General features: G+C 46.5%; 1 protein-coding gene across 2 annotated transcripts; it reads right to left on the reverse strand.

Annotated features, from left to right (window-relative positions):
- Positions 1–2839: 2839 nt before the first annotated feature.
- On the reverse strand, positions 2840–10034 carry GM2A (ganglioside GM2 activator). 2 transcript variants are annotated; one of them, XM_037044862.1, is made up of 4 exons: positions 9895–10034; positions 5384–5545; positions 3783–3965; positions 2840–3415 (listed from the first exon to the last, which is right to left on the reverse strand). In XM_037044862.1, exons 1-4 carry the CDS (start codon positions 9934–9936, stop codon positions 3260–3262), a joined length of 543 nt encoding a protein of 180 aa, XP_036900757.1. In that variant the 5' UTR covers positions 9937–10034; the 3' UTR covers positions 2840–3259. The 2 variants fall into 2 exon arrangements, with proteins under 2 accessions (XP_036900757.1, XP_036900756.1); XM_037044861.1 differs by having other exon boundaries at positions 9608–10010.
- Between the last annotated feature and the right edge of the window lie 5783 nt (positions 10035–15817).

Here is a 15817-nt window from a genome sequence, read left to right on the forward strand (position 1 = left end):
ATTCACATCATCAGCCTCATTTAATGGGAGAAGGTGTGCCATTTGCCTGTGATATCCATGCAAACAGAAGCCACACATACTTGTAAAAGGAAAAGCAATCATTTCCTCTATTGGGTTGGAGCTGCCCTGAAAGCATCAGCTTTAGAGAAGCGTATGCTGGGGAAGAGGGCTTTCTATTCAGACAGCCCTCGGCATGGAACGCTCACAGACCGCTCAAACAGAGCATAGCAGTGATTTTGTCCAGCCATTGGCTCCGCCACTTGTTTCCCATGGGACCTCGGGCAAGTTCCTCCCTCTCCCTGTCTGTTTTCCTGTCTATGAAATGAAGAACTGGACTAAATGGTTATAAAGGGCTTTTCCTGCTCTGCCATTCTGAAAGTGAATAAAGAAACAATTATTCTTTAACTACATGTGTGAAAATTGGCTTTCCATCAGCAAGGTACCCTGTTGCCCTGGAGATAGGGGTGCGCCAGGAGTCGGTTAGAGGTAAAGTCAAATCTCCTGCTAATCTTTCACCCTTATGGTGACTTTGCTACCTAGAAGGACATCATCTATCTATCTATCTTAAAGCCATTTAGAATTGGTTTAGGCTGGAAGGGCTGAGAAGTGTGTAGGGTGGAAAGGGATTTCATCATGTGCAAGACCTACTGACCTGCTTTTTAAAATAATACTTAGTTGTGGGAAGGGTTTTGAAAAGCAATTTTACACTCTGCAGATGGGATTATACATTGTTATAGTTTTTCTGAAGGACAATTTTATAATACATAGGTCTTAAAATGTGTAGGCCTCTAACCCACTAATTTCACTTATAAGAATTCATCCTAAGAATCTTTTGTGTTTGCAAAAATGTATGCAAAAGGAGTTTGTGTTCTTTATAATAGTAAAAAGTCAGAAACAGACATTAGGTTAAATTGTAACTCATCCAGAATAAAATGCTATATGATGCCCTCAAACACTGCAAAAATGCACCTACAGATATGCAAATATATCTGTGGTTTGTCAGTGAAAGAAAGTGGATTACAAGCAACATATGAACCAAAATTAGACAAAGACATTACAAGAAAGTAAAGCCTCAGACCAAAATCCTGAAATCCTGGGATGTGATCAATAAAAATATATATACAGCCAATACAAAGGAGGAACTGTCAATAAGTTAAAAAGATTTATAGCAATACATCAAATAATGATGTTTCAGTCAATGACAGACCATATAAATGAAGGAGGTTCCAGATTATAGTGGAGTTGAAATTCCTATTGCCTATGGACAGCATAGCCATCAAAAGATCCTAGTGCAATGCATTCCCACGAACACGAGTATTTTTACTGTATTTTTCTATGTTTAACACACAAATTGCCACTTGTTATAATTGCCTGCAGTACTCAGCACAGTAACATGCTATGCAGGCTCGTGACTCAGGAGCAATGGGCTGCCACATGTAGCCTAGCTGTGCAGAAGGCTACACACACCATCCAGGGCCGTGTAACTATACGCTACGGTGCTCGCACAATGACAAAATGGCCTAATGACATAGTTCCTTGTCATTAAGGAGCAGATGCCTACATTACCATTCTAGGCGTCAAATGCAGAACTCAGCGCTGGTGTGTGGGTCTATAAGGTGTCATGTAGGACAGGACAATGCACAAACACAGGCACATGACTTGGGTCCACCTCTCTTCATTGGATCCCCGCTCCAGAGCAGTGGCTAGTGGATCCAACTCTCAGCACCCGCCACATTCACCCTGACGGCGCTCACAGCTCCGAGAGGCTGCCTCCACCTCCCCGAGCACTGGGAGGGCCTACTGCTTGGGTCAGACGCTATGGATCTGGCTCTAAGCAGGGAAAACCAGCACCAGAGGAAATGTCTCAAGACCAAAATGACAAAGCATGCATGCTCTTACAATAGAGGCCATGAATTGGCCACCCTGAGCCAAATTTCTCCACTGAAAAGTCTGTTTGGCCCCTGAACAGTGTTTAAAAAAATAATTGCTCGCCAATGCTTAAACATTGTAAGATTTCATATAAAAGTCTGGATTGGCCCTGGTTGGTGTAGCTCAGTGGATTGAGCGTGGGCTGCGCACCAAATGGTCACCAGCTTGATTCCCAGGCAGGGCACATGCCTGGGTTGCAGGCCAGATCCCCGGGGGGGGCCACTTGAGAGGCAACCACACATTGATGTTTCTCTAACTCTTTCTCCTTCCCTTTCCCTCTCTCTAAAAATAAATAAATAAAATCTTTTTTAAAAAACCTGTGTGGCCAAGACAATTTGCAGACCAACAAACCTGTAGAAAAAAAAGTCTGGATTGCCAGCTTCTCTACGGGAAAAGAAATCGAGAACATTTGGCAAACCGGGCCTACAACATTCTCATGAGACACTAACTGGCTGCTTCTGGAAAGCACAGGCCCCCCCACAAGCAACAAGTGCCCTTTCCAACTCTCCCAGGTCCATCATCCCCGATTGCATCCCCACCTGAGACTCCATATCAGATGTCTCACATCAGTGCACATGTGCTGTTATGAGAAGGGAAGACACGTGTGTTCCCTGTGGCCCTCGTCACTCAGTTATGTCTCCTGCTTGGCCCTGCAGGTGCCTGAGTTTGTAAACTATCTCAAATACGTACAGCATCCTTAAATCTCTCTCCCAAGGAAGCCCCCCACCCACCCCACACCCTGCCTCTCCAGGAATACTATGCCCCACTGCTAATTAGGCAAATCTAGAAAAGACTACCTAAACTAATTCTAGATGTTAACAGGGAAATACACTTGAGATCTACTACTTCGGGCCCTTCATTGCATGAAGGGGTTGGAGTAAAATGAAAACCGTTAATACTCTCACTCTGCTTTTAAGTTAACAACAAAAAAATTTTAATGAGAAAACCAAAAAGTTACTTTAGGAAAGCAAGACTGGGTTAGTCTGAACGTGGCATCACAAAACACGTTTGTCTTATTTCTGGACTGCTTGGAAGATGAGTTAAGCTCTGAGACAGAAAGCCACAGCGGTGAGGAGGAAAAGGAAGTGGCCAGCCCAGTAGATGTCCTGAGCTGTCAAGAACCACCAAGCTCTCCCTATATTAGGTTCAGGCTGCTTGCTCACACCTAAAATGTAAGTGGCACAAAATGACTTTCAGTGAGGGTAGTAGTATCACTGTGGGAAGGGGCTTGAAAGAGGACAGAAAATAGAATTTGGCCTTGACAAACACAAGACAGAGGAAAGAGGACACCTTCCTCACACCCCTTTGTTCTTCTGTAGCTGGTACCACATTACAAGGCTTCTAGAGAGACATTCATCTTGAAACAGCCCAGACGTTTCCCGCCGCTGCTTAGGATGTTCTGGATGCGGTAGTTTCCGGTACTGAGCAAGCCAGGCAGGTCCAGATGGGGTAGGGTGAAAACACTCTTGGGCAGTGAGTATTTGCCCTGTGGAAAAGCCAGTGGGTCACAGGTCAGTGGGAGCCTATCAATGAGACTCTCTCCTGGAGCCGCCTCTAGGACTACAGCCATGAACTACCCCCCTCCCATTCTCCTAGGAGCCACAGGAGATTAGAGATTGCCGCAGCACTGAGAGCACGGCTAAAAGGCACTGCAGGTCACATCAAAGTTCAAGTCTCCCATTTCACAGATGGATAAACTGAGGCTCTCTAAAGATAAGCAATTCAGGAAAGATCACACCAATTTACATCCATCCACAGACACCCAGATCTGCGAGAGGAGAATGTGAGGATTTTTCTCTCTGAACCCGTCTTTACTCCAGTCTAATGCTCTCTCTCCCTCCCTGAGTACTTACTTGTTTGAAGGGACAGTGGCAGGGAAGCCCATAGGTATGCAGGGGCTCTGGGCAGGGCTCTCCAGGGGGAAGGAAAATGTCAAGTACATCACAGATGTTTTCATAGGTGCAGCTGCCCATCTGCTCCACACACGGGACTTTGACCCATAGGCCAGCCATTTCCTTCTGCACGGTCAGGTCCACCTGGTGAGAAGAGTTTGAAAAAGTGTCGGTTCCAAGGCAAACATACTAGCTCCTGTGCCTCTTTAAAAGGTCATCATTTCATTTCAATCACAGAGATTTAAATGGTTTGGGATCTTAGAGATTTCCGAACCAGAAATGACAGTACTGTGGCACGTGGCCCAGTATTACCCTTTCCTGTGCCCAGGACAGACCTGAATAATCAAATGTGACTTTTTCCCCTTCCCTGAATCACAACCTTGGAAATCTTTAGGCAGTCACCACCGCCCAAGGGCTGAAGCTAACCCAGCTGAAGTGCGTTTGTCATTATCTGGCTGCTGATTGGCTGACCTGAGCACTGCCTCCTAGACTTTCCCAAAGTGTGACTACAAAATGCAAAGAAACTTCCGAAAAGAACTTGAACCTCCTTCAGGATGGCATACAAAACTGGAAGGGATTTTACAAAATGCCCAATGTCAGCAAATGTGCGTAAAGAGCCAAACCCACTTCTGGCGAGAGGACATTTGGAGGCACGTCGGCGATGCGCATCAAAGGACCTAAAAAGTAGGCGCATCCACACGACCAGAGAGGTAGAGAAAGGTGCCTCTCAAGAACAATCTCTGCAAAGGTGTTTGTAACAGAAAACAAAACAAACCAAAAACCAGCCCTGGAAACAAACTGAACACCTGACATTGGATTTGCTAAGTAAATGATGGCAGATCCATGACAGTATTTCTGTCGCTTAAAAGGGACCAGGCAGGTCCAAACCGAATGCCAGAGACAGAGACACAGGTGGACGTACCACCTGTGGACACCAAGTGGACATACAGTGCGATGCAAAGAGGGGGGGCAAGTTTAATAGCACACATCACATAATCCCACCCGTGTAGATATATTTACAAATGTGGAAAAATTCTGACAGGACATTCAAATAGCTGCCAATGACTATCTCACGGGGAATCAGATTACAGGAGGACATTTACAGGGAGCGCTGCTTATACTCATATACATATCTACTAAAGTTAACATTATATGTGATTATACGAGAAATTGTTCCAAAACGTTGAAAATGCTCACCTCTTCTCACAAGGTAGTGACATTTCAGGCAATTTCTCCCCCAACCCCATTTGGACCATTTGAATTCTCTAAAGTTGACTACATATCACTTGTTAATTGACGTGTCTGTTTTCTAATTAACGGCACCACTACCAAAACCAAAATGCCCAACCGGAGCTGTCAAACGACAGTGAGCACTACGCTGTCCAGGCCGAGAGGCGGAGCTCTCCTGCCAGGTGTGAGAAAATGTCATTCATGAAAGCTGGAAGTTTCTGGGCTGACAGCACATTCCTTCCCATCTCCAGCATCCTGACACCGAGATTGTCAGCTGGCCCTCAGCCCCTTCCCTCAAGCTCCCAACTGATCCCACCCACCCCCAGGCTCACCTTCAGGGGAGAACTGAGGGTGACACTCGTCAGGGTCTCGGCACTGACAGTCACATTCCCCGGATCCACAATGGGGCTAGGCTCCACCGTCAGGCTTTTGATCAGCACAGGGTCCTTCCCCCCGTCACAGTTCTTCCAGGAAAAGCTACTGATCCGGAATGCCTAGGGACGATCACAGCAGCAAGAAAAGAAAAGTTGGCCACAGGAAATCTCACCAGTTAGAAGAATCAACAGAAATGACCATGGGCAAGGTAGCTCCCTTCTCCAAGCTTCATCTGTAACTGAGCTTGAAGGGTGTGCAATTAACCCAGAAAGGGAATAGGACACACAGGAAACGACCCCCAGGGAGCCACGTGTTGATAAAGGGTCCTTGTTGAATGAATGAAGCTCTCCAATCCTAACCAGTGCTTCCCCCCACCCATCCCATCACTCAGGCCCTGTCTCCCTCTGAGTCACCCCCCCTCCACGGAGCCACGTCTCTTCCTCCTCCCCGTCGCCCAGAGGTCTCCTGACTCCACCATCTTGTCCAGCTACACATGACCACTGAGGCCCTGCTCCCACGGTTCCCTTCTTGTCTGTGATCTTTCAAACTTCCCACACACCATGCAGGCTTTCTGCCCACCCCTCACACTTTTCCCAGCCCCCTCTGAGAAACTTACAATCTGCCTACTATGCACAACGCAACTTAGAAGGAAAACCTACTACTCCCACACCCCCAAGCCGATCCCCATCGTCAACACACCCACAGCCAACTGGGCCAAAAAGGAACACCTAACCCAATCTGGCTAGGTGACAGATTCTCCCTGCCTCTGATATAGGAATTGAGATGGAGGCAAAGTCACTCAGAGGACCTTGGGCTTTGCACCGTCACTGGGTCGCAGCTTTGGGATGGGGCTAGAACTCAAGACCCATGACCCATGGCTAAGACAAAGGGATGAGAATTAAGAGTCTGTGGAAAAGAGAACGAATGTAGTCATCTACCTCCGCCCCTCCCCTATCAAAATAGGCACTGAGGGGCATGGCTGTGGAGTGCAATATGGGGTAAATCAAGGCTTTGGTTGACCGACTTCGGCTCAAATCCTAGCTCAGCCACCGTATCTTGTGATGATACAAGCAGTTTCCTCTCCAGTCCCAATTTCCACATCTTTTAGGTGGAGGCATTTATACTTTCCTCTCGGGGCTGTTGCAAGGGCGAGAGCATGTATGTAATGCTCATAACACAGGATCATGCCCAAAGCGTGAGCTGGCTCACTGAACGACAGCCACAAGCCATCCTGGCCTCCAATTCTTGCCTCTAGTTCTACGAGATTCCTCATGTACCTGGAGTAAGCTCACCTTTACTCGAATTCCTTGAAATGGGTTTCTGTTGCTTGCAATGAAACACTGTGCTGTGACTAAGAAAGGCAGGACAGGGTCTGATTCATCCCTATATTCCCCAGGGCCCCTTGTACAGGGTAAAAGCCAATAAATGCATCCTTCACACTCCACAAACGTGTGGAGCAATGACGACAGACTCTGGCCTCAGTGCTGTGTTAATAGTGGTAAACAATTATAAATGTTCCTGCCCTGTCGTTAGAGCTTAGTCTAATGTATCCATTGCCTGCTATGATTCATGAGTGCCATAGTGAAACAAAAGGTAAGGCAGAGAGTAACAAAGGACTTACTTAAATGGGGTGATGAGGAAGTGATATTTAAGCTGGACTCCTGCAAGATGAGGAGTCGGATATGTAAGTACAGAGAGAAGGAATGTCCAGGCAGAGGACACATGTGCAAAGGCCCTGTGGTAGAAAGTAGCTTAGCTGCTCCGGCACTACAAGAAAGCCAGTGGCTACATGTAGTGGACAAGGGACCCAGATAAGGTCGAAGGGGTGGCAGGATCATTTCACACAGGACCTCACAGGTCATCATCAGAAGGCTGAATTTTCTGTAAGTGCAATGAAGCCCCTTTGCAGGAGAGTGTCATGCTCTGTTTCATGGTCAAGACCAGCTTGGAGAGGAACAAGGTGGAAGTGGGGAGACCAGTTACAAGACCGCTGTCACCTGGAAAAGTGCCTGGAATTAAGAGTGAGGCCAGGAGGTATGCAGGAGGAAGCAACCCCCCATTTTCAGGGGCTGCTTTCACAGATCCTAGAGCAACATGATTGATAGTGAGGACGGATCCCAGGCTGGAAGAACTGTCCAGAATGCCGTCAGAGCTGAAGAATCCCCTCCCCTCTCCTTCTCCCAGGCCCTCGGGGAGACACAACAAGGTGGTTTCCAGATGCCTGACTAGAGGCTTCAGTGGCAATTAATTCTGCAGCTGAGTCAGCCTCATCCAGAAAAGCAGGTATGATGCATTAGCAATGCCCACCAAGGGCCAGGTCTGGCCCCAGGCATTTGCCATCCCAATATGTGGGAAGAGTCACCATGGGACAATGTAGGGCAGAGGGGAAAGGCTCAGCTCTAGAGGCAGAAATTTGGCTACAAATCGCAGACCTGGGTTCAGATTAGACCTCAGCCACTCTCACTAGCTGAGACCATGGCTAAGTGAATCCCTCTTGGGGTTTGATTTCCTCATCTATCAAATGGGCATAATTATATCCTCTCACTGGGCTACTGGGAAAGAGAGAAGTTTGTATACAGAAAGCACAGGCCACAACTCTTCAAAACTGTCAAGCCCATGAAAACAAGACTGAAAAAGTATCACAGCCCAGAGAGGACCGGAGAGACGTGACAACAAATGCAATGTGGTCACTGGATTGAATCCTGAAACACAAAGAGGCCATTCACAGAAAAGCTGGTGAAATCCAAATAAAAAGTCTAGTGTTTCATGAATGGTAACGTAGCAATGTCGGCATCTCAGTTTTGACAAGGGCACTGTAGTAAATAAGATGTTAACATTAGGGAAAATGGGGTGAGGAATATGTGGTATATGTTCTATCTGTGCAAGTTTTCTGTTACTCTAAAATTATTTCCCCCCAAAAAAACGTTTATGAGGAAAAGAAGCACGTGACTTAACACATAGCACACAGTGTGTGCACAATAAATAACAGTCATTGTGGAGTATCACAGAGTCTGTAACCCCAGCATGGGGCCAGGCACCCTCCCCTGGTACCTAACACAGCATCCCTGAGACTGGTTAATGCTAGAGGAGGGACTCAGTGCTCCGGATGCAGAAAACACTCGCACCGTTCATCTGGCCTGTGACCTCGGGGTCAGGACTTTGAATCCCATGATCCCAGAGAAGCCCTGCATGGTGGCAGGTAAGGACTGAAATGGCCACTTGGCCTCGTAATCTTGAATGAGTCCCCTATCCTTCTCTACGGGCCTGGGTGTGGTGCGTGCACTCTATGATGTCTCAAGCCCCCTCCAAAACTGTCGATCTTAAGAACCCTTTGGAATGGTCTGGAACGGCATCCATAACCAAAACAAGTAGAATGGGGATGTAGGGCAAGCTCAAGCCTTAGCTGAACCCCACCTCATAGCGGTCAGACTGGGGCCAAGAGAAACATTCCTACACGTGCGGACAAAGTGTGAATCCTCTGGGAGAATAAGCCCAAAGATTCCATCCTTCATTCAACAGACTCCTTGCCCCTGTGGCAGGGTAAGCCTGAGTCCCATGGCTTCTATCACTTTATCTAAGATTTTACAGCATTTCCCTTCACCCACAACCCACAGGCAAGACAAGGTGACAACATGCCCATTTCACAGATGAAGAGACTAAGCAAAGCTCAAGGAGTCCCAAGGTTTAGAGACAGAGATAGGATCTCAGAAGCCAAGCCTCCCACTTTCAGTCCTATCCTATCCCACTTTCCCCAAACACCACAACATTTCTTACTCCCAGACAAATATTTCCAAGGTGTTTGGAAGAAGGGGGCCTCTGCTGGGCCCCTCTCTTTAGCTGCTGCCAGAGACAGTGAGCATCTTGCCCACCGCTCTGTACAGATAGGTGAAGGAATTCAGAACAGGTCTCCCCAAGACGTGCCACTGCGGCCTGTTTCCTACCTGCACGTGTATGTAATTAAATTTGGTTATTTTCTCTCGTTAATCTGGCACCTGTCAACAGACAAAATTTAGAAGGGCAGAGGAAAGTTTCTTATTCTCCCACAAAAGAAAGCAAACCCTTAGAGAGGCTCCGCTACAGAGAAGGAATTCTAAGGACGGGAATAGCTACCCGCCCCATATCCCATTCCAATCCACAGGGCCAGGAGAGTGGAAACAGCCTCCTAAAAGAGCCACACTCACCGGTTTAGTTAAGACCTTTGCAAGGGCCCCAGGTCCAGCGAGAAGCAAGCCCAGGGCGATCAGGATCGGAGCCCGCATCCCGGGCATCATTGTAAAAGGGGTCTGCGTGAAGATGACTACGGCGTCTGGGGCTGCAGCGACGCCTTTAAATGCCTGTCAGAGTTGGTTATGCAAAGCTGCGCATTGTTTCGCAAAGCTAAGCGCGGCCACTTCCAGATTCGTCCCAACCCGCTGAGATCTGGTATTTCAAGGGCTTGAGCTGGAACGAATCTTTCCCAACTCCGCACCTTAGAGGTTCCTCCATGAGCGTCTTCCCTCTGCGTGGGCATCAAGCCCCCAAGCTCAGAGGAGCGAAGGTGGAGCCAAAAAAGGAAAGGGGCGCGGCTGAATGCAGAAACTGGGCCGAACTGACAAGAGGAGGAGGAGGCTGGGAAGGAAGGACCGGACGCCAGGCGAGGAGGGGCGGGGCCGAAGCGCGAGGGAGGGGCGGGGTCGGACAGGGAGGGTGGGGCGTAGCTGTTGTTTCCTAGCTCAGTCTGTGACAGTCGAAGCAAGATCATTTGTTTTTCATCAGACAAGATTTTGTTAAACTACTACATTTTGTAATTGAGGTTTGCTTTTTAAAGAAGCAATAGGAGTACTAACTAAATTACAAACCCCACAAAGGATGAGACCATGACTTTCAGTTACTGATGCGAACCCAGTGCCTGACACTAAAAGACGACCAATCTTTGTTGAATAAATGGATGTATTAAACTCACCTAATCATCTTAAACATCTTTTAGAATTAATTTTAAATTTACAGAAAAGTTGCAAAAATAGTATACAGCTGGCTATCTCGTTTCCCCTATCGTTAACAATAAGATGAAGTGTTTTTATAAAACCTGGAAAACTGGCATTAGTACATTAGTATCAGCTAAGCTCAGATTTTACCTGATTTTTTTTAAAGATTTTATTCATTTTTTAGAGAGATGGGAAGAGGGGGAGAGAGAGAGGAAGAGAAACATCGATGTGCCAGAGATGCATAGATCAGTTGCCTCTACACACCACCAGCCAGGGACCTGGCCTGCAACCCAGGCATGTGCCCCGACTGGGAATCAAATTGGCTATTGGGAACCACCCTGCCTGGTTTCAGAAGCTGTAACCCGCCCCCAGCAACCGCCCCCCGCCCCCGTGGCTAAGGCTGAGTGAGCGACCTTCGGACCATAAGCCACTAAGACAAAGCTTATCTCCCTGGCAGGAGCACAGCCTCTGTTCCTTTCAGTTCACCTTGCTTGGACCCCAATGCTTGATTGGTTAGCCAATGACGTGTAAGATTCCACAAGGGGGGAATAACCTAAGATGGCCATGATCATGGGGGGGCCCATGGAAGAACTTGGGGGCTACAGAAAAGGGGTGATGGACCCTCACCCCTCGGCTTTGACATAGCCTGAGTCCTCATTCTGTCTGTAAGAAGTCTCCTAATCTCTTGGCTGCCTTACTTCTCCTGCCTGATTTAAGCCTGAAACAATGACAGAGGGTGGTGCAATCCTGTGCTGGAAAGGGTGGGCTCCCTGGGTGATCAGGCCTAAGAAAGAGTATATAAAATCCTATGAAACCTGCTTTGCTAAGAATACTGTCAATTAAATGATAAGGGTCCGAGCAGGAAAGAGTTTGCTTCCCAAAGTTTTGTAGCCCTTTAGCTAACAGACCCTGACTCAGAATAGGCCCTCAGAGATCTTGTTTGACCCTTGTCAAACAAGGGGTCTTGTTTGACCCTTACTGCCTGACAATGATCAATAAGCTTTACCTGTATTCCTGTGCAAAATTAACCCAATAAAAACCCATTGAGGAAAAGGCTCTTGGTCCTTCTCCTTTGAAAGATCAGTCACCTTTCCTCCCCAAGCAGATCATGTCTTGGTAGACTTATTCTCATCAGCAGCAGACAGCGAGCTCTGCGCAAAGCTCCCCCACAATTGGCGACCTTCCAGTTCACAGGCGGGCACTCAAACCATGAGCCACACCAGCCAGGGCTACCTGATCTTTTAATATGCTTTTTAAATTGCATATTAAAAACTTCCCTCCCTATCTGATAAGGGATTCCCTCTTCCTGCTAGCACCACCTCATTATACACAAGTGCAATTTGAGGCCCCAAGAAGAAGAGGACTGGCCAAATCACACACAGAAGTACAGCTAGAACTCACTTCTCCTGAGGCTGATTCCACAGAAGTATGAGAGGTGTCCCTGTGGCTGTACTCCTTGGTGGATGCATAGGTGGGTGGGGGAACTGCCTGCCAACACAGGCATCACTGGGGTCTCACTGGGAAATAGGAAGGGGACTGCAAGCCTGCCTTCCAGCATCATTTCTTCTCCATCTTTGCCAAGGCCCTTCCTCCCCATTAACCACATCCTCCCAACCACTCAATACTGCCCTCAGCACACTGTAACCACTGTGGGAGGGAGAGCAGACCAGTGGCCTGTTCAGAGTGCTTGCTCCAAGTCAGGCAGACCCAGGCTTGCATCCTGTGAGATCCTGGTCAGGGGCTGTAACCTCTTTGGTCTCAGTTTCCTCATTTGCAAAACAAGGCTTAAAATAACTAATATCAATGATAACAATAATAAACTACCTTTCAATACTAAGCTACTCACTCATTCAACAAATACTTACAAATACTTATAGATTCGACTGTTGAACATGATAAAGACCTTGTCCCCATCCCCACAGAGACTAGGGTCTGTTCAAGAAGAGCGATCAGCAAATAAAGAAATAAGATATAGTCCAAGAGTAATGATACCAGAAGATAAGAAATTAGGTTAAACTAACTCAAACTGCAGTGGCTTACCTTCTTGAGCCTAAAAAGAACTCTCTGAGGGGCAGATTTTGACCATGGTCGGGAGAAATGAGAAACGACTGGGGTGAGAGTGAGTGTGAAATGTAAACATGGTCTAGCCCTTGGGGCCAGCTCCCAGCAGGGGCTGCACGCTGCCGTTCTCTGGGGGGCGCTTAGAAATCCTGGTGCCCAGGCGACTCTTCAGACTAATTACATCTAAATCTCTGGAGCTGGGACAAAACCATTTGTTTCTTTGTTTTGGTTTTTAATCCCAGGTGATTAAAATATATAGTCAAGGTTGACATCCACCTGGCATACAACAGGTGCACACATACAGAGAAATGACGATTATTAAAACAAGGCCCTTGACCTTGAAGAACCCACATTTCAGGGGTGATGGTTCTGGAAATGTGGCAATTGCTATCACTCTGATGTTCACCATCATGTGTTTCCTGGAGTGCTAACTGAGTCTGGGCCCCAGAACAACATGGTCCAGGGTGACCCAGCATGCTGGTGTGTGGTGGGGTGAGATTTGCTGGGGACACGGCATGTATCTAAAGGCTGGTTCGGTGAGTGCCCTGAATGTAATGAGGAGTGACTACCACCTCAAACACGTATGAAGCAGGCACGTGGGTCAGATGTGGAGGTCACAGACAAGCATCTGTGGGGGAGGAAGAAATTGCCCTCCACTCTCACAGTTCTTTTGGATGATCTAATAATCAAACAGACACAAGACGATCAATAAGAGAAAATGAAGAAACTTAATAGCGTCCGCATGTATTGGAACCCTGCATACACTAAAGTCAGAGACCCCGTGTACATGAGAGGTTCAGAGACAGAAAAGGACTATGAGGAAACTATGACATTCCGAGCTAAGGATAAGGTTAGACACCTGGGTCTTCTGAGGGGAGGAAAGTCATTCACGGGATAAAAAAGAACACATGTTCAGTAATTAGGTGTTTGCCTTCTCCTATAGAGAGATCATACAAGGTTATTTCTGGTGAAAAAAAGCTGGATAAAAAAAGCTGTGGCACAGTCACACATGAAGTACTATTCAGCCATAAAAGAAAAAAGAAGAAGGAAGTCTTATCCTTTGCGACAGCATGGATGGAACTGCAGAGCGTTATGCTGAGTGAAATAAACCCACCAGAGAAACACGAGTACCTTATGACCTCATTCATGTGTGGAATCTACTGAACACAATGAACTAACAAGCAAAATAGGGACAAGCTCATAGACAGAGAGCACAGACTGACAGGTGTCAGGGTGGAGTGATTGGGGAGTCGGATGGGTGAGTGGAGGGAATGAGCAAAAAAAGAAAAGCTTGTGGACACAGACAACAGTGTGGTGATTTCCGGGGGAGGAAGGATGAAAGGAGGTGGAGGAGCGTGTAAGGGGGATAAACAGTGATGGATGGACACTTGACCTGAGGCGGTGAACATGCAATACAGCGTACAGATGATGTGTAATAGACTGCACGCCTGAAACTCCTGAAATTTAGTTAACCAGTGTCACCTCAATAAATTCAATGAAAAGGACAAAATCTAAAAAAATAAAATAAAAAAAACACAGAGAAAAAAACTTTCAAACAAAAAAATAGATCAATAAATAAATTCTTTAAGGGAGAGGTGAAAGTTTCGCATGAGCCCTCAGGGTGTTGATTGCCTTCAGCTCAAAATAACCCACAGGCCAGAGCAACATGTCTTGGAAGGACGGTTCTGACCCCTTCACAGCTGATGGTGCAGACATGTGAACACTTGCTTACTGACTGGTCTCTGGTTTCAACCCAATTATAGCCGGGACATCTATCTGGTTTTACATCTTGGCCTACTCACCTCGCTCAATTCAAAGAGTGTAAGAATCTTAAACTGTGGCTATTCTTTTCATTGTAATTTTCTGAGGAAGTGCTAAAAAAACAAAATTCAATTGAGTAACTTTGGAGATCTAATGGCTTTATCCAGCAATTCCTGAACTGCACGGTGTCCTCTCTAACAACTCAAAGGGCTCTGTGGTGTTGCACAGACTGCTGAGTCTTTATAAGAAAAAGTGCGGGGCAAGGGAGCCATCAGCAAAAGGAAAGGGTTCTTTTTCACACCGAGACATCCTCTTTGGGGAGGAAGGAGATGGCCCGGGTTTGATCAGGCGGATCGCCTCTTCTTTCTCTGAGGGATAGAGAGGGCCCATGTGACAGATTATTTTACTGGTTCTTGACCAGAAATTTGCTGACTGGAATTTTAAAGTTATATTTCTAGGAAAGGTTGAAACAACAATCAGGTCAGGTACTAAATCTAGGTTTGGTGTCATGGGCTTTGGCACGAGTGACACCATTTTGGGTCTGTGGTTTCTCTTTAACAGAGAGTGACATCATGACTTTCATATAAAATGAGCACGCATTAGAGATTTAATTTAACTCCTTCAGTGAGGGAATCTGTGAGATGTCACAACCTTTGCAAAGAACAAACACATTTATACGTCAGGAGTACTGAGGTAAACGTGCAAATGAAGGCAAAACTGGCCTTGTCCATAGCAGGGGACAGAAGTCAGTGTCACCTCCGTGGCACACAAATGTGCACGTGCAAAGGCGAAGATTATTGTCCACTCTCACTAGCTGTCTGCAACGTCAGAGGCAACGAACGACACAGAGCCTGTCATAAAATCATAATTAGATATGTGGAAGAACATGCTCGAAGAAATGAATGGTTTTCTATTGAAGCTTTTACAAAAAAATAAATAAAAATGAAACAATGGCCAAATGGTCTTTGGTGATGCTAGGCCATATTGCCAAACCAAAACTTAATAACTAACCTCAGTGCAGTTTCAGCCTCTCTCAGAAGTGGAATTTCAGTGATCTCGAATTTTATGATCTGGAATTCCTGGGTCAATCCTAGTGAAGTAATCAGCCTGATGGAACCCCCTGCCTTCTCCAAAAGGAAAGTATTGTTGCCTGAAGTAACCCACTCTTTTTTTAAATGTATTTTATTGATTATGCCATTACAGTTGTCCCATTTCCCCCCTTCACTTCCCTCCACCCTGCATACCCCTCCCCCACCATTCCCCCCTTTTGTTCATGTCCATGTGTCACAAGTTCTTTAGATTCTGTATTTCCCATAGTATTCCTGCCCTCCCCCTGTCTATTTTCTACCTACCAGCTATGCTACTTATTCTCTGTACCTCCCCCCCTTCTCCTCCTCCCACTCCCCTGTTGCTAACCCTCCATGTGATCTCCATTTCTGTGGTTCCTCTCCCAATCTAGCTGTCCTCTTAGTTTGCTTTTGTTTTAGGTGTGGTTGTTAATAACTGCGAGTTTGCTTTCCTTTCACCATTCATATTTTTTATCTTCTTTTTCTTAGATAAGTCTCTTTAACATTTCATATAGTAAGGGCTTGGTGATGATGAACT

The sequence above is a fragment of the Sturnira hondurensis genome, unplaced genomic scaffold (assembly GCF_014824575.4).
Source record: "Sturnira hondurensis isolate 20B ecotype Veracruz unplaced genomic scaffold, ASM1482457v3 Scaffold0004152, whole genome shotgun sequence".
NCBI lineage: Eukaryota > Metazoa > Chordata > Mammalia > Chiroptera > Phyllostomidae > Sturnira > Sturnira hondurensis.

Excerpts from the sequence above, each read along its gene's own strand:
- GM2A (XM_037044861.1), bottom strand. The coding sequence starts at position 9,697 with ATGATGCCCGGGATGCGGGCTCCGATCCTGATCGCCCTGGGCTTGCTT. Across the intron at positions 5,546-9,607 it reads CAAAGGTCTTAACTAAACCG|GCATTCCGGATCAGTAGCTT; the intron begins GTGAGTGTGGCT and ends GATCGTCCCTAG. Across the intron at positions 3,966-5,383 it reads CCCTCAGTTCTCCCCTGAAG|GTGGACCTGACCGTGCAGAA; the intron begins GTGAGCCTGGGG and ends TCTTCTCACCAG.